This window comes from Rhinoraja longicauda, chromosome 1 (genome assembly GCF_053455715.1).
Source record: "Rhinoraja longicauda isolate Sanriku21f chromosome 1, sRhiLon1.1, whole genome shotgun sequence".
Lineage (NCBI taxonomy): Eukaryota > Metazoa > Chordata > Chondrichthyes > Rajiformes > Arhynchobatidae > Rhinoraja > Rhinoraja longicauda.
The window spans coordinates 38038291-38065386 of NC_135953.1; the positions used below are offsets into that span (position 1 = coordinate 38038291).

The 27096-nt window shown below is 42.2% G+C and overlaps 1 protein-coding gene across 1 annotated transcript in view; it reads left to right on the plus strand.

The window, feature by feature from the left end:
* pdzd2 (PDZ domain containing 2) overlaps positions 1 to 27096 on the plus strand; it is a 274116-nt gene that overhangs the window by 126627 nt on the left and 120393 nt on the right. The window contains exon 4 of the mRNA XM_078395102.1: positions 10862 to 11312. Within this exon, the coding sequence (XP_078251228.1) occupies positions 10862 to 11312 (451 nt within the window). The remainder of the gene's footprint in view (positions 1 to 10861; positions 11313 to 27096) is intronic.

Here is a 27096-nt window from a genome sequence, read left to right on the forward strand (position 1 = left end):
ATAATGAAAATCAAAACGAGAACATTTTATTCTTATTACTAACACCAGAATTAGCAGGAGATCCATGTTGCACAATGAACCCTTTCTACTAAAGGAATCTATTATTGCTGATATTGTTGTCAAATAATCTCATGCTTTTAAGCTAGAAAAGAAGATAATATTTTAAGAATTTTGCCACACCTAATAAATCTACTGTACATCATCACAACTGTAATGAATAGGAGAAAATGTGAAGTCACTCATCAAATAATGGTTGGATGTTTAGGAAGGAACTGCTGATGCTGGTTTCCTTTGAAGATAGACACCAAATGCTGGAGTAATTCAGCGGGTCAGGCAGCATCCCCGAAGAAAAGGATTACGTGATGTTTTGGGTTGAGACCCTTCCCAGACTGGTTAGATAATAATAATAATATATTCCTTTATTCGTCCCACACCGGGGACATTTACAGTGTTACAGCAGCAAAGTGGATAGCAAGAGATCATTATAAATAAAAGTGAAGACAAGGATAAATTGTCATCAGTTTACTGTGTATTCCTTAACTGTTACTGTTGACTTGTCTGCTGGGAGCAGTGCTGGTTGTGCAGTCTTGTCAAGTCTCTTCCCCTCTGTCGCTGAGATGCTGCTGCTCCAGCAGACCACTCCATAGAAAATGGCTGATGCAATGGCTGATGGCTGTGTTGGAATTTAGAAGTCTCTAGATTGTGCAGAGAGAAAGGGACTAGGGTCCTCATTTGGAACAAAGCAATTCTGAGACTCTTACAGGAGTAAATATATTGTGAAGGTCCTGATTTCAAAATGGAGAGCAGCGAATTGCAGAAATGTGCAGGCTGGGGCACTTGGGGCAACTATGGAGTCAGGATTGATCAGATGGCCATTGCACAGATTGGTTTACAGAACACGATACAAAGTGCTGGAATAACTTGGCAGGATCTCTGGAGAACATGGATAGGTAACGTTTGGGGCCGAGACCCATTGCAGATTTGAATAAGAATAAAATTCCTTCTACGAGCGTGTAAGTGATTTTATGCAAGTGTTGTGTCCAATGCTGAGAGGAAAAGCAATCCTGCATGTGCTGTGATTGTGAAAGGTTAATTTTATTGTCCAGGGACTGACATTGAGCTATTTCCAAGCAGATTGTTGGGAGCCAGATTGCTGGGCAACCATCCACAGGCTTGATATCTAAGCATTAGTCAAGCCTTCCATTGCAGTAAAGTTCCTTTTGATAATAAGCAGTAGCGGACATCAGCTAGAGAAAAACAAACTATTTAACATAAGCCTTGACGCGAATCATTCTGATTTCAGCCATTCTCACACTGCTCCTTGTTAGAATTCTTTAGGAATGACAAACTCCCAATGTTGCCAATCTAATATTCTAAACTTTTAACCTTATCTTATGACTGCTGCTTTCAAGACCAGTAGTGAGTGGAAAGCTCGCGTAACAGTGCCACGTTAGAGCAATTGAGATTCCAATTCCTGGCTCTTCAGTTTATTTGCTATTCGAGTAGCTCCTGAATGCGCTAGGAAACTCACAATTGGCCAGCAGATGAAGGTGGGAAGAAGCGGCCCAATATTATCCTGCCGTCATAAAATTATGGGTGGGGTGGCCATGACAATTAGCATTCCAAAGAGAAAAACTGGACAGCTAGAAAATAGGTTACCCATCAATTACTGCAAGTTTAGGACGTTTACCAGAATGTTACCTGGAGTAGAGGGTTTCATCTACAGAGAGAGGTTGGATAGACTTGGAGATTTTTTTTCACTGGAACGTCATTTTGAGGCGAGCCTTGATAGAAGTATATAAAATTATAAGAGGCATAAATAAGGTAGACAGTCAGGATCTTTTTGCCAGGGTGGAAACTTCCAACACTAGAGGGTGTAGCTATAAGGTGAGAGGGCGAACGTTTAATGGAGATGTGTGGGGCAAGTTCTTTTTTTACACAGAGAGTAGTGGGAACCTGGAACACATTGCTCGGGGTGGTGGTGGAGGCAGATACGATAGTGGCATTTAAGAGACTTTTAGATAGGCACATGAAAGTGCAGGGAATAGAGGGATATGGATGTGTAGGAAAGAACTGCAGATGCTGGTTTAAATCGAAGGTAGACACAAAATGCTGGAGTAACTCAGTGGGACAGACAGCATCATAGGGATATGGACCATGTATAGGCAGATGAGATCAGGTTAACTCGGCAAAACATTGTGGGATGAAAGGCCAGTTCCTGTGCTGGACGGTTTTCAATATTTAGACATTTCGAGACAATCTTTTACAGAAAACAGTCTGTTGTGGCTGTTATGCCACTGATTATTATTCTCAGTTATAATCAGTGAATTACTTACCATTGAGAAATCTTCCTCGCCATCCCTCATTTTAAGTTATCATAGGTGAAATATCCATTGTGAAGTAATTAATGTGTTTATCTGCATGTGTGCATATTGGTTGCTTCGCTTTCTATTTTACAACAAAACTATACTTCAAAATAAAACGTTGTCTATAAAGAGCTTTGGAATGTTGTGATGGTGCTACATAAACATGAATATTTCTTTCTTGCAAATAGAAGTGCTCACAAATCCTTTAACTTTGTATAAAAACACAAACAGTTTATTTTTCAAGCATTTCCTATCTTTATTTCAGATTTATCCCTTTATTTCAGATTTATCCCTTTATCATGTATCTGTTCACTGTGGATGGCTCGATTGTAATCACGTATAGTCTTTCCGCTGACTGGATAGCACTCCACCAAAAGCTTCACACTGTACACGACAATAAACTAAACTAAACTAACAATTGTGTGTATTTGGTGATGATTTTATTGCAGAATCAATTACCTTGAACAATGCTCAACTAATTCCTGTCAAAATTGCATCCTCCCACCTCAATTGTATGATATTTTTGCCACAAAATGTACATCTCAATAACAGCCATATGTTACCACTCACTGTTCACATAATATTAGTGACTTTGTAAAAGCAACATGTCACTATAAATCTGCAAGAAGTTCAACAGGTTTTAAAATCCAGCTTGGGGCATAATGTTCTCCAAGTTGCCATGGAAACTCACTGAATGTGAATGTGTTTGAATATTAGTCTTTTGTTCCTGATGTGTAAAAGCTGTAAAAGTGGATTGTTCTCCCTCTGTTCTATGGCAGCTCACTTGAATTAATGCTGCGACGGCTACCTCTCTTTATCGCCACTGCAGACAACATTATGGTGGGTATTTTTCAGGCTTCTGTTGTTGAAGTGTGGTTTCCTTTTCAGAGTGGCTTCTGTTTTGCAAGCATATCCTTTTCTCATGTTGCAGTACATAGTGTTTGCAAATGTATATATATAATGTTTCATCCCTGTAATTCAGATTAACCCACTTGGCGGTGAAACGCCTTCTAGTATTAATCTGTTCATGTTCTTAATTAAAACAATAAAACCATTTCCTCTGCTTTTCCCTTCTGCATCAGAGAATAATTGAGTTGCCGGATAGGGTTTGCATTTGTCTGAAAATAATAACCCTGCTCATACCTAGGGAAGGTATAATCATTCTAAGTGGTTGGCTAGCTGAAAATGTCTGTGGAATAGAGGAGCAAGTTTCTTGGAGTGCCGCATGCATGTAAAGGTAGTTGTAATAAATAAAATACAGTGGCTGACTGGGTTGACATACCTAGCAGACCGGTTATTTTTTATTCTTTTACAGTAGAAGATGAACATAGGGATGCACACTTAGAAATATGAATGCTTCATAAAGTGGAATTTATCTTCATTTGAAGTTTGGGTGCCATTTCTTAACTTGTTCAAAATCACAAACTTTCTTGTTGGGGATTGCACCTCAAGAAAGGATAATTTTAAGGATGTTTTAATATACTTTTTCCCCATGGCTGGAGGCTATTCAAGAGCTTTAGGTCATTACGAGACCAAGTGGGCTCAAACCCTCTCCTCCCCTCCCCCCCTCCCACCTCCCCCCCCTCTCCTCCACCCCTTCCCCTCCTCCCCCTCCCCTCCTCCCCTCTCCTCCCACTCCCCTCCCCCTTCCCACCTCCCTTCCTCTTCCCCCTTCCTCCCTCCTCCCCTCCCTCCAACCCCCCCTCCCCCTCCTCCTCCCCCTTCCCCTCTCCCCCCACGCCATCCCTCTCAACCCCCCTTATCCTCCCTCCCCCCCATCCTTCCCTCCCCCCCCCTCTCCCTTTCTAGGAAATAGATTAAAACTTTAAAATGTGAATAACTTAAAAAATATAACACCAATTTCAATGAAACTTCTTCCATTAGCACCAAATGGTGAGTAAGGTGGGCCTAAAATTGTCGTGCTATCGTGTACCGTTTCGGCTGTAGTTCAGAAACAAACAAATGAGAGTTTTAGTATGTAGATGGAACCTTGAAGTCACCTATTCCTTTTCTCCAGACATGCTGTCTGACCCGTTGAGTTACTCCAGCATTTTGTATGTATCGTCGGTGTAAATCAGCATCTGTAGAAAGAAGGGTCTCGACCCGAAACGTCACCTATTTCGATTCTCCAAAGATGCTGCCTGGCCTGCTGAGTTACTCCAGCCTTTTGTGTCTATATTTGGTGCAAACCAAATATCTATAGTTCTTTCCTACACATTTTCCCAGTCATTGACCTGAAAGCATAATTTCTGCATAGAATCAAGAAAAACATACTAAATATGAACTTCAGGCCACCACAATGTTGGATGCATTTCTGTTGAATTTAGATTATAGGTTTTCTGTGAGAGTACTCATTAAAGATAGGGTTGCGGTGGAAGGCTGGAAGACTGTGGCCAGTGAAGCTCCACAGGGATTGTACTGGGACCTCTGTTGTTGGTGATATATATAAATGCCTTGGATATAATAGTAGATGTGTTGGTAAGTAAGTCTGCAGACAACACCAAAGTAGAGTGGTTGACAGTAAGGAAGATTGTCAAAGTGTACAGTGGACATAGGTCAGCTACAGAAATGGGCAGAGAAATGGCTGATGAATTGTGAGCTGTTGCATTTTGGCAGGTTGAATGCAAGAGGAAAGTATAAGTTAAGGGCAAGACCTTTAAATATATATGTATATGTGTATATATATATATATATATTTTATTTTATTTTATTTTATTTATTTGTTTATTTTTGTAAAGAAGGCATATTGCCAAGATTGTGCCATTGCATACAAGAGTCAAAAAGTCATGTTAAAGATGTATAGGGTTTTGGTTGGGTCATGTTTGGTGTATAGTTCGCAGTTCTGGTTGCCCCATCACAAGAAGGATGTGGAGGCTTTTCAGAAGGTGCAGATGAGGTTTACCAGAATGTTGCCTGGATTAGAGAGCATTTGCTACAAGGAGCGATTGTACAAACCTATGCAGGAAAATAACTGCAAATGCTGGTACAAATCAAAGGTATCACAAAATGCTGGAGTAACTCAGCAGGTCAGGCAGCATCTCGGAGAGAGAGAATGGGTGACGTTTCGGGTCGAGACCCTTTTTCAGACTGATGTCAGGGGGGCGGGACAAAGAAAGGATATAGGTGGAGACAGGAAGACAGTGGGAGAACTGGGAAGGGGAGGGGAAGAGAGGGACAGAGGAACTATCTAAAGTTGGAAAAATTGTACAAACTTGGATTGTTTTCTCTGAAGCATCAGAGGCTGAGGGAAAACCTGTTAGAAGTGTATAGGGTGGGCAGTCAGAAACGTTTTCCCAAGGTGGAAATGTTAGTCTAGAGGGCAATGCATTAAGCTGAGAGGGACAAAGTTTAAAGGGGATGTGTGGGGCAGGTTTTTTACACAGAGGACGGTGGGTACCTGGAACGAGATGCCAGGGAGGTGGAGAAGCAGATACGATAGTTGCGTTGAAGAGGCTTTCAGATATGCACTTGGATATACAGTGAAAGGAGGGATATGGATCTGGTGCGGGCTGAGGAGATTCATTTAACTTGGCAACATGTTCTGCTTGGACATTGTGGCCAAAGGTCCTGTTCTTGTGCTGTTGGGTTCTATGTCATCGTAGTTTTAATCAATATTTATTTCATTTTTATTAGTCATCTGGGTTCCATTTTCAATCCATTAAAAAGTTTATTGGACCAGTCTCTAATGTAGAGACTCAGTTCCTTTGTGCCTGTCAGTATTTCTCTTGAGGATTAAACTTTTAATGGTGAATAATAACAATTTTCTCTGAGGAGGGAACATAATTAATGATTATTCTATTAGTTAACCCTCATTTCCACAGGTACAGAGTATGACACAGGCAGCATCTCTGGGCAGATAGAGACATCAGCTAATATCAGACGGCCTCAGTAAGCCATCTGTTATATTTAATCTCAGGTTGAAAATACTTAATCTCACCTTTCATTTCAATGGAGAAGATTTCTGGCCGTTGGAGGTGCCACGCTGGCTGGCGTATTACAAATGTAATAATAGTTCAAACGCTTTTGGGAAGACTTGAAATGTTTCCACAGCCAAGACATAAATAACATACAACGAATATACGGAAAATAATATTAAAATATGCTGATGGTTCTAATTAACAGAATCTACTGTGACTAGTGTCACTGAGGTGCACTGGCCATCACTCACACAATACATGTTTATTATCATGGACAGTTGCCAATATTGGATAAATGATGCTCAAAAATGTAGCTGGTTATTTTTAGAATGAACGATGTCTTAAACTGATCTGTCGTTGCTGGATTGTATGGAGCCTGCAGCATTAGCCTGAACTGTACCAGGATCATGATACTACAGGTCATAGACTAGACCTAATGTTTCCTGTGGCTATGTTTGAAGGCAGAACCTCTAAAAACAGAGTATAAGGACCTCCTACATTAGGAATTATTGGATCCCCAATGTTAAAACATGGAAAACATGTAAAATCTGGTACACTATGTGTAATTATGTACTATGAGGTGTACTGGCTTTCTGATGGGCAGAAGTTTTACAATCCAAGTTGGAGGGAAGGTTTCTCTCCACAGATGCTGACTGACCCAGTGAGTCCTGTTGAGTCCCAGAGTGAGTTTGTTTTTTTGCTGAATCTAGTGATTCGGGTGTCTTTATATCTTGAGTTATGCACATTAGCTCATTTGCATTGTATGACTAACTCACTGTCTCTCCTTGCATGACCACATGTTTGTAGTTGCTGAGATAATATCTGCATTTGGCATTCAGTTTCAGGCACGGTGTAAATTTTATGTTTCATCAACTGGTACTTCTAGTACCATATCTCTCTTATAAATTGGGAAATAGTCAGTAGAGTCATAGAGTGTCATAGAGTCATAAAATTATAGTGTGGAAACAAGCCCTCCGCCCAACTTGCCCACACCAGCCAACATTTCCCAGCTAACTAGTCCCACCTGCCAGCATTTAGTCCATATCCCTCCAAACCTGTCCTATCTAACTGTCCTGTCTAACTGCTTCTTAAATGTTGGGATTGTCCCTGCCTCAACTACCTCCTCTGGCAGCTTGTTCCATACATCCACACCCATTGTGTGAAAAAGTTACCCCTCAGGTTCCTTTTAAATCTTTTCCCCTTCACCTTAAACCTACTTAAGTACTGCTGGTTTTCAATGCAGATGGGGCACTCCGATTTCCCCACTAAATGCCACAGAGACCCCTCTTTATTCATTGCATTATTTATTCATTGCATCATTTCATTGTTTAGAATTGTTTGAGTTTCATTTGCTATATTTATTGATTGTGATTGGATTATTTCAGATTTTGTGGAAAGAAAGCTTTATTTTTACAATTTTGTATATGAAAAGAAAAATCAATTCTGATTTGTTTTCATGCTTTCCTAGATTTTATTTTATTTACAGAGTTGAGATTTACAAACTAGTCAATGGAACTTGGTTGGATGAGTTCCCAAATTGTAAGAGTTTTGTTCAAGGGGCTTATTTATGCCTGGACATTAACCCAGTTGAGCAGATCAAACACATGTTGTAAAAGCTGCTTGGTTGTTGTTCTCCTGACTTTACTGGGGCGGTCATTTTGACGGTCTTCAAAGTGTTGGCTCGGTGGCTGTGAAAAATTAAACATAATACACTTGTTATCGTGCAAATCATATTGTGACCCCAAATCAGAAACTACGTGAGATCCTGTGGCTGCTGTACAGATAAGGTAATCATAATATGTTTGGCTGTTCAGTTGGAGCTTAAGATAAGTGCCATTAAAAGAGGAAATGGCAAGGCATGCAGGAGTATTTACGACGTTTGAAAATAATTGTTTGCAGATTTTGGTGAACAATTAATTGGCCTGGACAGCCATCTGCTTCTTTCTACGCGTACAGGATTCCATTTATAAACTTAGCACACATGGTGATAAGTGGAATTTTATAAAGTGGTTGAAATTGTGATGGACCCGATCCAAATACCTTGATGTTTTTGTTATAATGTCTCAGTTACTTGATGAATGGCTGAGCCACACAGACACGAAAAGGCTCGAAAGGTCAGGCAGCAATGTTGGAGAACATGATAGGTGACGTTTCGGGTTGAGACCTTTCTTCAGACTGATTGTGTGTGGGGGGGGGGGGGGGGATGAGGGGGAGCAGGGAGAGAAGAATGCTAGAAAAGGGGAAAGCCAGGACAAAGTGTGGCAGGTAATATGTCGGCACAGACAAGGAGTGGGGGGGTGGGGTTTGACAGGCAAGTGGTTGGAACAGAGATAAGAACTGTTGCTGTGAGGCAGGTTGCAAGAACTGCGGATTGTTAAGCCGGAGGTAGGAAAATAGCAGGAGGAAAACGCACAATTTTGAGATGTCCAAAAATTATTCTACAGCTGAACAGGTAAGCCAATGGCTGATTTCTTTTGGGAGAAGAATTTAAAAACTGCAAATTGTGACACACACAGTAAAACAGGCCTTAGTTCAACATGTTCATTGAATTACTTGCAAAATAAGTTGTTTCCTAAAGTGGGCCTGTCTGATGTGCATTTCAAGCATTGTGGTCCAAGGTCTAGACAATAGACAACAGGTGCAGGAATAGGCCATTCGGCCCTTCGAGCCAGCACCGCCATGCAATGTGATCATGGCTGAGGATGTGTTTAAGTGATAGCAAAGCAGACTTACCCATGAAGATCTATTTCTGAATGAGTGGTTGTAGGCTGCATAAATGGCGTGCCATGTAGCTGTATATTGTCACCATTGTCGACACTGTGCACATCCAGATGCCACCTTGTGCATCATAAGCGTCAAAGGTCCAGAAAGAAAATCAAATAATTTGTAATCTAGACAGGAGAACCTTGATTTTAATATTGGTCTTTATTGTTGGAAATTCAGTCAATTAGCAGATTTCTGAAGAAGGTCCGACCTGAAACATCACCTATTATTCCATCCACAGCTGCTGCATGACCCGCTGTATTACTCCACCATTTTGTGCTTTGTCAATGTGATGTTGATGATTGTAGACTCTCTGGCAGAAGGACGCTATGATTTATATGGCAATGTAGAGTTAATAGAAAGGAAATGAGTCTGTGTTCATTACTGGAAGTGTAAATATTTGGACATGGATGAATGCTGATCATGGCATGAGTCTGATTCCCATGTGGTTATGATTTACATTTACACCTAAAATGTTGTCTCTTGAATGATGTTCTGCAGCAAGACCCAGCAGCTCAGCATTTTTGGGGTAGAAGTGGCAAAGATTGGGGCAGGTGCAGCATTTCATGCAAATACAGACTATATAATAACGATCAGCTACACCAGTCAGTTGAAACTTTAAAACCTTCCTCCAGTGCTTTCCTTACTGACTTCTGCAGCTCAGTACAAAGAGCACACAGTCTTTTTGATTTGGAATTCACTGGCTTGATATCCAGGTCTCCACAGCATCTTGCAATCATGTTAATGGAGTTCTTTGACTCTTTTCTACCTTGCTGTTGCAGTTGGCTCCTTCCCAGTATCCAAACTCATGCCCTTTGCTCTTCGGAATTGAGTTCTCCACTCTGCCTGCTGATCCTCGACTGCTATATCAGAGGTAGAGTCTTCAGGTATTGTGAATTGCGTCGAGTCTCACAGTGTGGAGATGGGTCCTTTGTTTCATGCAAAGCCCTTTTCACTCTTTACCCTGACCAAAGTCATTCCTTACTGAGCAATGCCATGAGTTTAATTCTCTCGTCCATGCACTCAAATTCCTCTTGCATCCCTTGTCCTCAACCGTGTCTTTGTGACTTTCTCCAGACCTCCAACCCTTTGAGAACTGAAAACTGAGAATAGAAATGCTGGAATTGTTTAGTGTGAATAAGTCTGAAGAAGGGACGCGACCCGAAACATCGCATATTCCTTTTCTCCAGAGATGCTGTCTGACCCGCTGAGTTACTCCAGCTTTTTGTGACTATCTTTAGTTTAACCAGCATCTGCAGTTCCTTCCTACACACCTCTTTGGCTGTGTCTCGGCTCTAAGCTCTAAACCTCCCTTCTTAATCCATGCCATCATACCACCTCTTTAGCCTTTTTTAAGATTCTTTGACTATGATTTTCCTATTATATGACGTGGCTGCCCAAATAATGCATCTCTGAAGTGTCTTCAAGCATTTTACAGTGTTAAAGGTCTATGTAGTGCACTTTTGTTAATGAACTGATGCATCTTTCTCACCATGGCTGATGTAACACATTGTGACCATGAGGCAAGATTGTGCGTGCATGCTCTTTAAGTATTTCTACCCATTAATTATAATCAAATATATGCGCAAATTCCTTCTAAATGACTGAAATGCATTGTGAGAGGACAGGTATCGTGACACATGGATGTGAGGTAAAAAAATTCTGTTGACTGTAAAATCAGCATGGGCACAAAGTAGAACTTTCTGCTATATTTGTGCAAGGAGGAATTTAATCTCATTACAATACAGAATGCTTCTCCTAGTTTATTCTGGATGCAAACGTTTATTTGATGAAGCCACTCTGCTTGTATTACAGTTACCTGGCTGACCAGTGCTGGAATGGCGGATGTGTCTACCTGATCATGCTCCGGCGGATCAAACGCAAAGCTCCTCCTCCTCCTTCAAACGGCACCAAAGCTGAACCCAGCACAAGCAACAGCACCTCTGATCCAAGTAGAAGCCCTGCACAAAATGGCAAACGGACTCGAAAGTTTGGTGTTGTTTCCCGCTCTTCACTTAACAGAGACAGCCGGGAGAGTCATGACTCTGAGCAAGAGAATGGATATCACGTGTCCTTGGAGCCTGAATGTACAAAAATGGAAGCAGTGGACCCAGATTGTGCCCCCAATGCCAACAATGCCACTGATGATCAGGATATAGAAAAGCAGCTTCCCAATGGGACTTCCTCTCTATCAAAAGTACACTTCAGAACTAGACTTTCAGAAACTGGGAAAAGTGACTCTAAGCAGAGTGAACACTCCACTCAGGTAACAGAGTCTACACTCTCCTTTTGGAGAATATCCACAGTGGCGATGGGTTCAAATATTTATTTGAGTTTCCTTGTTTAATTTCAGTATTTATATATTTTTATTTCTTAATTACTTCATTGCATTAACTAAATAATTAACAAATTAAACTGTGGATGCAGATCTTCTGCTACCTCAACTAAATTGATTGTTTGTTTCATCTTGAATTCATTGTCCACCTCGGACTAGAGGGCATAGCCTCAGAATTAAAGGGCATTCCTTTAGGAAGGAGATGAGGAGAAATTTCTTTAGTCAGAGGGTGGTGAATCTGTGGAATTCTTTGCCACAGAAGACTGTGGAGGCCAAGTCAATGGATATTTTTAAGGCAGAAATAGATCGATAGTTGATTAGTCCGGGTGCCAGGGGTTATGGGGAGAAGGCAGGAGAATGGGGTTAGGAGGAAGAGATAGATCAGCCATGATTGAATGGCGGAGTAGTCTTGATGGGCCGAATTACCTAATTCTGCTCCTATCACTTATGACCTTATAACCCATGCCAAAAGGCAAGGCCTTCATTAGCACAGGACCATAGTCCCTGTCTTGCCAGCTGTTAAACCTCCTGTTTAAATTGAATGTTTACGAGTATCTTTGACATTCAACAGCATTCTCTACTAATCAGACCTCTTAAAAATTAAAATCACTAAAAATCAGTTGAAACACTTTTAAAACATGCAATGAAAGAAATTAAACGATTAATATATTCGATTAACCTACTCAACTCATATAAACCTTTACTTACCATTCTCCTGGCGAGCAATTTCTCCCATTGATATAAGAAAGTCCATGATGTTTACACGTGACATCTGGAAAATCTGAGCAAACCCTGAGGAATCCAGCTGTGTAGCACATAGGCCCCTACTGAGTGATAACATTGCATTACAGCTTTCACTTAGGAATTGCCCATTTATGGGCATAACTATTAACAAAACCATTGTGAATCTCAGTCGAAGGTTTCACCTTTTAATCATTTAAGATGCATGCCTGTCCCTATCCCACCAGTCACAGTTGGCATTTGGTGTTACCTTCTGTAAAATATACTTGCTTTACGTGGGACTGATGCAAAATGCCTTTGGAGAGAAGGTTGTCATATTTTGTTAGGAGTAAAAGTTTAACTCATTTTTTGAATAGGTTTTGAATAGTGATTGATTTCATGAGTGGACACATCTTATCATTAAAACATTTATTCTTTACAATTGCAGTTCTTTATAATCATTGAAGGGGTATAATACCAAAGGAAGGCTTTTGCCTCTTGATTTGTGTTGTTCTCCATTCTGCACTGATCTTCTCAATGTACTCTGTCTAATCTGCATTCCTACCTCAATGGGGTAGGGATCTCGGATCCTGAGATCTCGAACCTTGAGTAGGATCCGACCTGAAATTCCCAGTGGAAATGCTGGAGAATCACTGCAAAGTTCCACCTCAGTAGATCTGAGATATCCGTGATTAACTTCCTGTGTGCAGGAAGAAACTGCAGATGCTGGTTTAAACCGAAGATAGACACAAAATGCTGAAGTAAGTCATCGGGTCAGGCAGCATCTCTGGAGAGAAAGATTGGGTGACATTTCAGGTCAACCCGAAACGTCGCCCATTCCTTCTCTCCAGAGATGCTGCCAGACCCGCTGAGCCATTAGCTTCCTGTGTATTGAGGTCCCAGAATGCTGCTATTCCCATGTTAAGTGCTAGTGCCTTTTGTTTGGCAGAGTCGGCATTTGCCAGTGAGAGCTCACTTTATAAAATGATTTATCACCTTTCTTCATCTAATTGCCCTAACACAGAAACTTATTTCTCCTGCCCCCTGCTGGAGCTTCTGCTGGACTTCTTTCATATTGAGTATTGAGTGAAGCAGGAATCAAACCAAAGTCTTCTCACAGCCTGAAAAGCATTGAATCCTATTGTCCTAACACTCAGCATCACCATATCACCTGCAAGTGAAATTGCTATTGCATTTTGCCGGGTGTATTCTTCAAACTTAGATCTAACTTAGATTCTTCAAACTAAGATTCAAACTTAGGGGAGAAGGCAGGAACGGGGTACTGATTGAGAATGATCAGCCATGATCACATTAAATGGCGGTGCTGGCTCGAAGGGCCGAATGGCCTCCTCCTGCACCTATTGTCTATTGTCTAAGTGACGTCATACCTGAAAGCAGTCTGAGAAGCAGAAACACAGAATTTGTTCAGCCTAGTGATGTGATCTCTTGGTATCTAAGCACCTAAGGATGTATTTTGTTGCTGTATATGATGGAGGCAACTTGACATTTTGTATGTTCACAATTATTCAAACAATTTATCTGTGTAAACATTCTGCTGGAACTCAGTGGGCCGAGCTGCATTTGTGGGGTGATGGGGAAGTAATTTTTGATGTTTCTGGTCAAAACCATTCATTGGTCCTGAATGCCAAAAATACCTTTCTCTGCACCAATATTGTTCAGCTCTCTGTGCTCCTCCAGCAGATTGTTTGTTGCTCCTGATTCCAGCATCTGCGGTCTCTTGTGTCTCCAATTTATTTGTATAATTATGGCATTATACAGTGGTGTTTTAAGTTTGGTGGAGAAAATGACTCCTGTTACGATTGATCTTTAAGGAAATAATTTCTTTCTTGGTGGCTGGTAAGACCTATTCTTACGATTGTAAAGCAGTTTCAGGCATGTTTTTGTAGATGATGACTAATGCCATGCATTGTGCCCACATAATTGAGATAAATTGCTGCTAAATCATTATGTATTTTTCCGGAGGTTAAATCCATGACCTACGATCTGAAAATGACCCACCCTGTCAAATGTTTTTTTATTCCCCTGCATTTCCAATATTGTCATAACTTAAAAAACATAAGTTAGCAAACAAAATAAAAAAATTAAATGCATTATTTTTTAATTCCCTACTGAGTTCTCTGTAGTTTATCTTTAATCCTTATTTCTTGGGAATTCCCAGAGATAATCAAGAGCTGAGCATCAGAAAGATTCAGTTTAGTTTAGTTTAGTTTATTGTCGCGTGTACTGAGGTACAGTGAAAAACTTTTGTGTGCTAACCAGTCAGCAGAAAGGCAATACATGATTACAATCGATCGATTTACAGTGTATAGATACATGATAAGGGAATAACACTTAGTGCAAGGTAAAGCCAGCAAAGTTTGATTAAGGATAGTCCAAGGGTCATCAAAGAGGTAAATGGTAGTAGTTTTGCACTGCTCTCAGGTTGTGGTAGGATGATTCAGTTTGCCTGATAACAGCTGGGAAGAAAATGCCCCTGCATCTGATGGTGCGCGTTTTCACACTTCTTTATCTTTTGCCTGATGGGAGAGGGGAGAAGAGGGAGTGGCCAGGGCGTGACTCGTCCTTGCCGAGGCAGCATGAAATATAAATGGAGTCAATAGAAGGGAGGTGTAGGTACAAACTGCAGATGCTGGTTTACATCAAAGATAGACACAAAATGCTGGAGTAACTCAGCGGGACAGGCAGCATCTCTGGAGAGAAGGAATGGGTGATCTTCCATCTGTTGCTGTGACCGTGGGTTCCGACGCTGGCTGGGCTGTTTGATGTCTTCTGTTCAGAGCGAGCGTAGAATGAATCGGGCTCATCAGGGAGGGAACGATTTCCCAGCGATACTGCCCTATTCACTCTGTAGCCGTTACAGTGGGACTCTGCGACCCACTGAGTCCCACCAGCAATATGTATTTTGTCTCCGTGTTCCAGCATCCGCAGTCCCTTGTGACTATGTTCTCTGTCACTGGCCTCAAGCTGGATGTCAATGAAAGATAAGCTGGGACTGAAGGCGGCTGCAGTGTTTTGAGTACATCGTTGCACAGCAGAAGGAGCCGAACCAAAAACTTGTCACTTTACAGTCAGCATTTAGAAAGCCACCAAAGTCAAACTCAAGCAGAAGTGCTGGAGGAATTCAGTGGGTCAGGCAGTATCTGTGCAGGGAATGGAGAGGCAATGTTTTGGGTCGGGACCCTTGATTAAGGTCAAATTCAATCTGTTTATTACCCTCAGAATGGCAGTAAGTCAACAGGGATCAAAATTACCAAGGACATCTCCATCTCATGACACATTTTCGGGTCTGAAACTTCATCCATTCCTTCGCTCCAGTGACGCTCTGGGCTGCGTCCACAATTTGTTGCAATTTCTTGCAGTCTTGCATGGAGCTGTTCCCAAACCAAGCTGTGATGCATCCTTATAAAATGCTTTGTATTGTGCAACTGTAGAAGTTGGTGAGAGTTGTAGGGGACACGCCAAACTTCCTATGCGTTCTAAGGAAGTAGAGGCATTGGTGTGCTTTCTTCGTCGTTGCTTCACAATATGGGCGGTCCAGGAGAAGTTGTTGGTGATATTGACTCCTAGGAATTTGAAGTTTTCAACCATCTCTACTTCGGTGCCATCAATGCAAACTACGGTATGTGTACCGCTTCGCTTCCTGAAGTCAATCACTATCTCCATAGTCTTGCTGACGTTGAGAGAAAGGTTGTTGTCTCAACACCAGGACACGAGGTTCTCAATCTCCTTCCTGTACTCTGTTTCAGCATTATTTGATATCCGGCCCACAACGGTGGTGTCATCTGAGAAAGTTTAGCACCATACTGGAGAAATTGATCATCAAATATAATTTGTCCTGAACTGTGTTCTAAGGTATTTAATTGTCGTAAAAGCATAATATGAATGGAAGCAGTATCTTGGCATTTGTTTAAAAAATGATGGTAATGTGATTAAATCCACAGTAGCACACATCTGTTTCTCACTATTTACAAGGACCTGCTGTGGTCAATATGTGCAGTTTTAGCACATTGTAAATGGTTGGCATTTACTATTGGACGGAAGCTGATAAATCTTTGGAAATGCACCACTTCAAGTTCCAAGCCATCTTGATTCCCTTTTCAGTGCCCTCGATATTCAGAGTTAGAGAGTTTATTTATTTATTTGTGTCATCACGCAGCTGTTTGCCAATAGCGAGCAAATTTTAGTGCCACGTCGTTGGCCTCTGCAAGATCCTTTACAGTGCATGTGTCATGCAGCATGTCACAGCTCAGGGGATGTTCCATAGTCTGGAGGCCCCGTCTGCACTTGCAGTCTGCCGCATCTTCAGTATATCCCCACTTCAGCATGTTCGATTTGTTCCTCCCCATGCCTGTCCGCAGTCTGTTGAGACTGCGCCAGGTTATCCACGGTTGGTCGGAACCTGGTGGGAGTTTCTCAGAGGGATCGATTGCCATTCGAATGTCTTCCGGAGATAAAGTTACAGAGTCATACAGCGTAAAAAGAGGATCTTCGGCCCAACTTGCCCACACCGACCAACATGCCCCATCTGCACTAGTCTCACCTGCCTGCGTTTGACCCAATCCCTCCAACCTATACTATCCATGTACCTGTCCAAATGTTTTTTTAACCATTGTGATAGTATCTGCCTCAATTACCTCCTCTGGCAGCTCATTCCATATACCTACCACCCTATATATAAAAAAAGTTGCCCCTCATGACTCTAAAATCTTTCCCCTCTCACTTTAAACCGATGTCCTCTGGTTCTTGCTTCCTCTACTCTGGGTAAAAGATTGTGCATTTACACTATCTAATCCTCCCATGATCTTATACACCTGTATAAAATCACCATTCCAAGGATTAAAGTACTACCGACCCAACCTATTCCTGCAGCTCAGGTCCTGACAACATTCTCGTAAATCTTCTCTACATCCTTTCCAGCTTAAAAATGTCTTTCCTATAACAGGGTGGCCAAAACTGAACACAATATTCCAAATGTCACCTCATCAATGTCCTGTGCAACTGTAACATGGCCTCCCATCTTCTCTCCTCAATACTTAGACTAATGAAGGTCATTGTGCCGAAATCCTCCTTGACCAACCTATCTACCTGTGTCACTACTTCCAAGGAACTATGCACCTGCACATCTAGACCCCACATAGACTTACCAAAATGCAACACCTTGCACTTCTCTGTATTAAACTCGATCCATCACTCCTCAGCCCACCTATCGAACCGATCAAATTCCCGTGCAATTTTTGTCAACCACCTTCGCTATCCACAATTGCCACCCACTTTGTGTCATCTACAAACTTACTAATCACGCCTTCTACATTCTCATCCAAATCATTGATGTAGATGTCAAACAGTAGTAATCCCAGCACCGAACCGAGGCACACCACTAGCCACAGGCCTCCAGTCCGCAAAGCAACCTTCCACCATCCCCCTCTGCTACTTTCCAATTTTCAACCCAGTCAGCTATCTCTCCTTGGATCCCATGCAATCCAACCTTCCAGAGCAGCCTACCATGTGAAACCTTATCAGATGCCTTATTGAAATCCATATAGATGATGACAGGTCTGTCCCAATTCTTTTTGGGCAAATCTTCAAAAAACTTGGATTGATTTTTTTTCTCTGGCCGCTTTCCTTTATATATCTGGATTTGGCTACACAAACTCATTTAACTTAGTTCTTATGGTTGGCATAGAAAGTAAATGTTCTTGGCACCTGAGAGAAAAAGTCTGATTTCATCGTCTGCCAAGAAATGGAAGGCCAGTGTACTTGCACCACCTTGTTATTCGACTCTCCTGAGTTTTTTTTTGGAAATGCATATAAAATTTAGTTTTGTGCTTGTTCCTTCTGGAGGACTAAAAAAATGTATCATATCTTCTGAAATACATTAGATTAGTTTAGTTTAGAGGTACAGCACAGAAACAGGCACTGGCCCACCAAGTCCGCACCGACCAGCAATCCCCGCACATTAACACTATCCTACACGCAGCAGGGACAATTCTTTCATTTACACCAAGCCAATTAACCTACAAACCTGTACGTCTTTGGAGTGTGGGAGGAAACCGAAGATCTCGGAGAAAACCCACGCAGGTCATGTGGAAGACGTACAAACTCCGCACAGACAAGCACCCGTAGTCAGGATTGAACCCAGGTCTCTGACTCTGTAAGGCAGTAGCTCCACTGCTATGCCACCACGCCGGCCGTAAGGGCCTGTCCCACTTAGGCGATTTTTTAGGCGAGTGCCGGCGACTGTCATAGTTGTAGCAGGTCGCCGAAAAACTGGCGACTGGACCCCCCCCCCTTACGACAATGTCTACGACAAGCTACAACAACCTACCACATAGTCGACGTCAAGCTACGGCAAGCTACCGACAACTGGCGACCCAAACGTCGCGACTTCCACCTACGACCGCGCCTACGACCGCACAGGCGGCAACCTATTACAACTGAAGTCAACCTACGTTTACCCGCGACATGCTACGACCCTGTCGGCAACAACTGAAGACAATTCACATCATTTTGGCTTCCGGTTTTGACTCCGGTACCTGTCGCCGGTTGACGTAGGTAGTCGCCAATGGAATTCACTGAAGTCAGCACCGGCGACAACCTACGTCACCTGGCGACAACCTACGACAGCACCTACGTCAGGAGATGTCAAGCTATGATCATTGGCGTCAAACTAACAGACGCAGATTTTTTTTTAACATCTCACAATCCAGCGGCAACCAGAAACACGCTACGACTCTTTGGAGACTATTCACAACCATACAGGCAACACCCCGGCCACTGTGTGGCAACAGCCTAGTCGCCAATTAAATTGTCTAAGTGGGACAGGCCCTTAAGACATCGCAAATGGTGAATAGTGAGGCCACATGTAAATTGGAGGGACATCATATTTTGATTGGGTAGTTTACAACCCAGCGGTATGAACATTGAATTCTCTAATTTTAGGTAGCTTCTACAACCACACACCCACCCCAACTCCTTGCTCTCACTCCCCCCACTCCCCCTCCCGCCCATCCGCCCTCCCCACACCGCCACCCCCTTCCGCCACGAAAAGTCCTTTTGTAATTCCACCACCATAGCCAACAATCGGCTTATCAGGGAACCTCCCTGCCTGGGGTAATCTGTTCTTGTCTGTAATTTGTCTGGGTTTTTTCGTGCTTCCAGCCCCCCCCCCCCCGGCAGAGAGAAATTAAGTCAATCTTTCAGGTCAATGATCTTTCATCACAACCAATTTAATAGATTTGTGGTGTTTGTTATAATTGTAGAAGTAATCCAAAGAATATTTCAAATTCATTTCCAGTTTTACAGGAATTTTCATAAACAAAATATTACAACGAAGAGAAATACTAAGCATTTTATTGCCATAAATGTACATTTGTAGTAGCTGAGTTGTGATGTGTTGATATTTTAAATGCTCTGTCCAACCAGGTCTGTCGTGTTTCGAGGCTGTTGGCAAAGTATCATAGAATTAGTTCTTCAGTGGGAATTTAGAGAACATAATACATCTGTTTTGATAGTGTATGTTAAATGCAAAATAATTTGGGCATTCTATTTTTTGTAAAATACCCTGACTTCTCCTACCCTTCTAAATGAAGGTCGCCGTGAGGCTGACAGTATCCTCAATAAATTACTTAAATTTGGTGAAAGCAGCTGTTCCCAGTAAGCTTAAAGTTCTCCAAACAGGTTTGCAGCAAGAAACCTGCAGCATGCCTCTGGAATTTCAGGTAGTTTATGTAAATCTCACATGCAAGCTGCATCTGGACTTCTTCTTTATTACTCCCAGTAAAGAATGTACATTTGCACCAATAAAACCCTTGGTATTTCTTTTGGTTCTAAATTCTTTTATAAAACATCTGAAGGAAATCTTCAGGAGAACGTTAAAAATTCATTTGATTAGCTTGACAAATATATCAAATTCCATTCCACATTAGCAAGTCTTTCATAAATACCCCAAATTATTTAGATTTTGACCATCTCCCTGAGCCAATTAGTTGCAGTCCTTTCACAAGACCCCAATTTAATTTTAGCCATTGGAAATAGTGCACATTTCAATCTGGCCTGTTGGCTTCCTGGTCTTAATTTTGAAACAGATGATATGGGACTGCGCAATTATAAATTCAGAGAATTCAGAGAATCCAAACCAGTCTAAACTTACTGAAAAGTTTTATGGAAGTAATAGAATAAGCCTCCAGCAGACATCCCTCCACTTCTGTGCACTGAGGTTGCCATATTCCACTTCACAAGCTGACCACGGAAATTTAGGACATTTTCCAAGGGTTTCTGCAAATAGAAAGAACTTGAGATTTTGCAGTGGAGCAGTAATATATCGAGGCACAAGGAATTGCAGATGCCGGAATCTTCCATAGAACACAAAAGTGCTGAAGTAACTCAGTGGGTCAGGCAGCAATTCTGGAGGACATGGGAGGCAAGGTTTTGAGTCGAGATGCTGGGAGTCTCAAATCACTTGATAAAATGCATGTGCATAAGATCAAGTGTTCCCTCATCGTTAACGCACCTTATACAACCCCGAAAATGCAGTTAAGGTGGAATGACATTATCTTTCCTGAACAAATCCTTGCCAACTGTCATTGATTAACCTATGTCTCTCTAACCACAGATTCACAGCATACCTCAATGTTTTTTAAACTATTTTGCCTACGACAGAAACAAAGACGAAATTGTGGAGCATTTGGATAGTAGTAACAGGTCCGAGTCAGCATGGATTTACGAAGGGGAAATCATGCTTGACTAATCTTCAGGTATTTTCTGAGGATGTAACTAGGAAAATGGACAAGAGTGAGCCAGTGGATGTAGTGTACTTGGACTTTCAGAAAGTCTTTGATAACTTCCCACATAGGAGATTAATGGGCAAAATTAGAACACATGGTATTGGAGGTTGGGTACTGACATGGATAGAAAATTGGTTGGTAGACAGGAAACAAAGAGTGGGGATTAACGGATCCCTTTCAGAATGGCAGGTAGTGACCAGTGGGGTACCGCAAGGCTCGGTGCTGGGAACGCAGCTATTTACAATATACATGAATGATTTAGATGAAGCGATTAAAAGTAACATTAGCAAATTTGCAGATAACACAAAGCTGGGTGGCCATGTAAACTGTGAGGAGGATGCTATGCGGATGCAGGGTGACTTGGACAGGTGGGGTGAGTGGGCAGATGCATGGGAGATGCAGTTTAATGTGGATAAATGTGAGGTTATCCACTTTGAGGGCAAGAACAGGAAGGCAGATTATTATATTGAATACGAGATTGAATGGTGTCAAGTTAGGAAAAGGGGAAGTACAATGAGATCTGGGTGTCCTTGTACATCAGTCACTGAAAGTAAGCGTGCAGGTACAGCAGGCAGTAAAGAAAGCTAATGGCATGTTGGCCTTCATAACAAGAGGAGTTGAGTATAGGAGCAAAGAAGTCCTCCTGCAGTTGTACAGGCCCCTGGTGGGACCACACCTGTAGTATTGTGTGCAGTTTTGGTCTCCAAATTTGAGGAAAGACATTCTTGCTATTGAGGGAGTGCAGCGTAGGTTCACAAGGTTAATTCCTGGGATGGCTGGACTGTCATATGTTGAAAGAATGGAGTGACTGGGCTTGTTTACATTGGAATTTAGAAGGAGAAGAGGGGATCTTATTGGAAAAACAAAGATTATTAAGGGAATGACACGCTAGAGGCAGGAAACATGTTCCTGACGTTGGGGGAGTCCAGAACCAGGGGCCACAGTTTCAGAATAAGGGATAGACCATTTAGAACGGAGATGAGGAAAAACTTTCTCACTCAGAGAGTGTGAATCTGTGGAATTCTCTGCCTCAGAAGGCAGTGGAGGCCAATTCTCTGGATGCTTTCAAGAGAGAGCTAGATAAAACTCTTAAAGAGAGCAGAGTCAAGGGATATGGGGAGAAGGCAGGAACGGGGTACTGATTGTGGATGATCAGCCATGATCACAGTGAATGGCGGTGCTGGCTCGAAGTGCCGAATGGCCTACTCCTGCACCTATTGTCTATTGCCTATTGACAGATCTAAAACCCTTTGTAAAAACTTTCATCAAACTTTCTGTTCTCTAGCACCACATCTATAGTGAAACAGAATTGCAAAATCATAATTGGAGTTTGTGCAAGACAGATGTTGAGCTAATTGGCTTCTGGTTTCCTGATTTCTGTCTCTCACCCTTTTTGAATAAAGGAAGTACATTTTCCATTTTCCAATCTAAAGGAATCTTCCCAGAATCTAGGAAACTTTGCACATCAAATATCTGACTTGAATGAAGTCAATTAAAGCCGAAGACTCGTAATCTTCTATTTCAAACAATTTTGCTGAGGTAATTGTAATTTTTCTGAGATCCTTTCTTCATTCCAATTTCCACTTTTATTTCTGTGGTATAACTTGTATCCTCATGCAAACTATGGGCTTAGATTCACTGGTTATATCCTTGTTTTCAATTATTAATTTCCGAGGCTTATTTTCTATAGGTCCAATACTTGGTTAACTCCTCATTGTTAAATATCTACAGAAACCCTGTATATGTTTTTGTGTTACGAATCATATGTCTTCTCCGAGGTTATTATTCTGCAATGGGCTTTAGAAAGATTGATGATTGGGGGAAAACCAGACAAATGGAGTTTAATGAGGGAAATGTGAGGTCATGTACTTGCCATCATTCACTGCAGCCTCTTGCATTCCTCTGGGCTGGAACAGCTGTGCCAGTCAGGGTATTTTCTAAGTACATCTCAAAGAGTCATAGAATAGAAGCTTGTTACAGTGTACGGAGATGTGCTGAATCTCTTTAAACGTAAGAAGTTAGAGGCGTAGGTGCACCTTCTTCATGATTGCATCTGTCTGCTGGGCCCAGGACAGGTCATCCGTGTTGTTAATGGAGAAGAATTTCAAACTGCTAACTCTCCACCACTGACCCACTGATGAAAACTGGCATTTAACCTCCCGACTTCCCATTTCTTAAGTCTATGATTAGGTCATAAGGTCATAAGTGATTGGAGTAGAATTAGGCCATTCGGCCTATCAGGTCTACTCCGCCATTCAACCATGGCTGATCTCTCTCCCTCCTAACGCCATTCTTCTGCCTTCTCCCCATAACCCCTGACACCTGTCCTAATTAAGAATCTATCTATCTCTGGCCTTTAAAATATTCACTGACTTGACCTCCACAGCCTTTTGTGGCAAAGAATTCCACAGATTCACCACTCTCTGACTAAATACATTTCTCCTCATCTCCTTCCTAAAAGAACCCTTTAATTCTGAGGCTATTACCTCTAATCCTAGACTCTCCCACTAGTGGAAACATCCTCTCCACATCCACTTTATCGAAGCCTTTCACTATTCTATATGTTTCAATGAGGTCCCCCCTCATTCTTCTAAACCCCAGTGAGTACAGGCCCAGTGCTGACAAATGCTCATCATAGGTTAACCTACTCATTCCTGGGATCATTGTTGTAAACCTCCTCTGAACCCTCTCCAGAGCCAGCACATCCTTCCTCAGATATGGTGCCCAAAATTGCTGACAATATTAGTTTAGTTGAGTTTATTATTGTCACATGTACCAAGATACAGTAAAAAGCTTTTTCGGTGCGTGCTGTCCAGTCAGTGAAAAAACTATACATGATTACCATCAAGGCCCTTGGCCTTGGTGACGTTAGTGAGAGGTTATTGTTGCAGCGCCAGTCAACCAGGTACTCTATCTCTCTCCCAAAGGCTGACTCATCACCAGCCGTGATTTATTGTTGGTGAACTTATAGATGTCATTTGAGCTGTGCATAGCCACATAGTCATGGGTGCAAACGGAGTAGAGCAGGAGGCTTAGCATACAGCCTTGAGGTGCACCTACGTTAATGGTCTTTGAGGAGGTAATGTCATTACTGATCCAAGATAGACACAAAATGCTGGAGTTACTCAGCGGGACGGAACATCTCTGGAGAGAAGGAATGGGTGACGTTTTGGGTCGAGACCCTTCTTCAGACTGATGTCAGGGGTGTGGGTGGTATATAGATAAGGAAGTGTAATGTGTGAAAACAGGACAAAGGGAATGGATATCAAGGAAAATGTAGAATAGATCATTGTTAGTTGGGAGAAGGTAAGAACAAAGCAGACAGAGATAAAATGTAGTTGGAGACAGTAAGAATGGTCAGAGAAATGGGAAGGGGAGGGAATAGAGAGAGAGGGAAAGCAAGGGCTATTTTGAAGTTAGAGATGTCAATGTTCATACTGCTGGGGTGTAAACTAACCAAACGAAATATGAGGTGCTGTTCCTCCAATTTGCGCTAGGCCTCACTCTTGACAATGGAGTAGGCCCAGGACAGAAAGGTCAGTGTGGGAATGGGAGGGGGATTTAAAGTGTTGAGCAACTGGGAGATCAGGTAGGTTTAGGCGGAGGTGTTCTGCGAAACGATCGCCGAGCCTGTGTTTGGTCTCGCCGATTCTCTGACCAGTCTTACTGTTTCCGACTACATTTTATCTCTGTTTGCTTTGTTGTTACCTTCTCCCAACTAACAATGATCCATTCTACATTTTCCTTGAACGTCATTCCCTTTGTCCTGTTTTCACACCTTACATTTCCTTATCTATACACTACCTTATTTATGTACCACCCACTACCCTGACATTAGTCTGATGAAGGTTCTTGACCCGAAACGTCACCCATTCCTTCTCTCCAGAGATGCTGCCTGTCCTGCTGAGTTACTCCAACATTTTGTGCCTATCTTTGATTTAAACAGGCATCTGTAGTTTCTTCCAGCACTACTGATCCATACTGACTGAGTTACAAGGAAATCAAGGATCCGGTTGCAAAGGGAGTTACAGAAGTCGGGTCTTGGAGCTCGGAGGGGATGATTATGTTGAACGCCGAGTTGTCGACAATGTGTCTGACATGTGTGTTTCTGTTATCCAGATATTCAACAGCAGATTTGAAAGCCAGTGAGAAGATAGCTGTTAAACTGTTGCTGTGAAGGGCAAATATAAGGGGATTGGGGTCATTTCTGAGGCAAAAGTTGATTTGTGTCATTATCAACCTGTCATTATGGTGAAGGAAGTGCTACTGGATGGTAGCCATTGAGGTGGGTCATCATGCCCTTCTTGAATGGATGATCTTTTGAAGCAGGTTGGAACCTCGTAGCACGAGGTTGAAGATGCCCTTGAATAGCTACAAAATATGGAGCTGGTCATTTAAAACTAAACTATGTAGAAATTTCTTGTCTCAGAAGGTAGTGAATCTCTGGAGTTCTCTGCCACTGGGGGTGGTGGAGGTTGGACCATTGGATGCATTTAAGCTGTTGATAGATAAACATATGAAAAATTGAGGAATTGAGGGTTATGGGGAACATACAGAGAACAGGAGCCCAGCATAGGTCAGCTGTGGTCTACGGCTGATCCGTGCAGGCTGCCAACCCTCGGTGGTCTATTCCTGCTCATATTTTCTTGCGATCTTCCCGCTTCCCTAAATTCCAGTTCTTTATATTTGACAATAGACAATAGGTGCAGGAGTAGGCCATTCGGCCCTTCGAGCCAGCACCGCCATTCAATGTGATCATGGCTGATTATTCTCAATCAGTACCCCGTTCCTGCTTTCTCCCCATACCCCCTGACTCCGCTATCCTTAAGAGCTCTATCTAGCTCTCTCTTGAATGTATTCAGAGAATTGGCCTCCACTGCCCTCTGAGGCAGAGAATTCCACAGATTCACAACTCTCTGACTGAAAAAGTTTTTCCTCATCTCCGTTCTAAATGGCCTACCCCTTATTCTTAAACTGTGGCCCCTGGTTCTGGACTGCCCCAACATTGGGAACATGTTTCCTGCCTCTAACTTGTCCAACCCCTTAATAATCTTATACGATTCGATAAGATCTCCTCTCATCCTTAAATTCCAGTGTATACAAGCCTAGTCGCTCCAGTCTTTCAACATATGACAGTCCAGCCATTCCTGGAATTAACCTAGTAAACCTCGCTGCACGCCCTCAATAGCAAGAATATCCTTCCTCTAATTTGGAGACCAAAACTGCACACAGTACTCCAGGTGCGGTCTCACTAGGGCCCTGTACAACTGCAGAAGGACCTCTTTGCTCCTATACTCAACTCCTCTTGTTATGAACTTGTCATTGGCTTTCTTCACTGCCTGCTGTACCTGCATGCTTCCTTTCAGTGACTGATGCACTAGAACACCCAGATCTCGTTGTACGTTCCCTTTTCCTAACTTGACACCATTCAGATAATAATCTGCCTTCATATTCTTACCACCAAAGTGGATAACCTCACACATCCACATTGAACTGCATCTGCCATGCATCCGCCCACTCACACAACCTGTCCAAGTCACCCTGCAACCTCATAGCATCTTCCTCACAGTTCACTGCCACCCAGCTTTGTATCATCTGCAAATTTGCTAATGGTACTTTTAATCCCTTCATCCAAGTCATTGAAGAGTCAGGTTAATGATGGGATTTCCTTTTAAAGCATCTCAAATATAGTATTACTTGGTTGAACCTTCACAAGATGAAAGTCTACCTGCCAATGAGATTATCTGAAATCTAATCCACACTGTCCGCAACTGCCATTGTGCTATCAACCTGACATTAAGGAGGGACAATTACCTCCCGATGCTCCAAGTTAGTTTGAGGTAATTTAATAGCTGTGCGATTTGCTGCTGCAACGCCAGTGATAGTCATTTTGAAATTTGTATATGCCTGTGGCAGATGGGAGCAAGCCTGGCTTTTTAACCTTTCTACCTCAACCACCAACAATATCAATGTGTTTCTTTTGGAGGTACTAAATCTTCTCACCATTGCACTCATTAACACATTGGCATGCACATTATAAAGTTGTCACATTATTGCATGGGAGTTTATTTACCGGACTCATTAAGAGTCCTGATGAAATGAATTCAAATCCTTTTGTGATGACATGAATTCAGATTTCTCTTAAGGTGACTGAGTATCTAAGTTCAATCGACTAAATAAATCTGCAATTA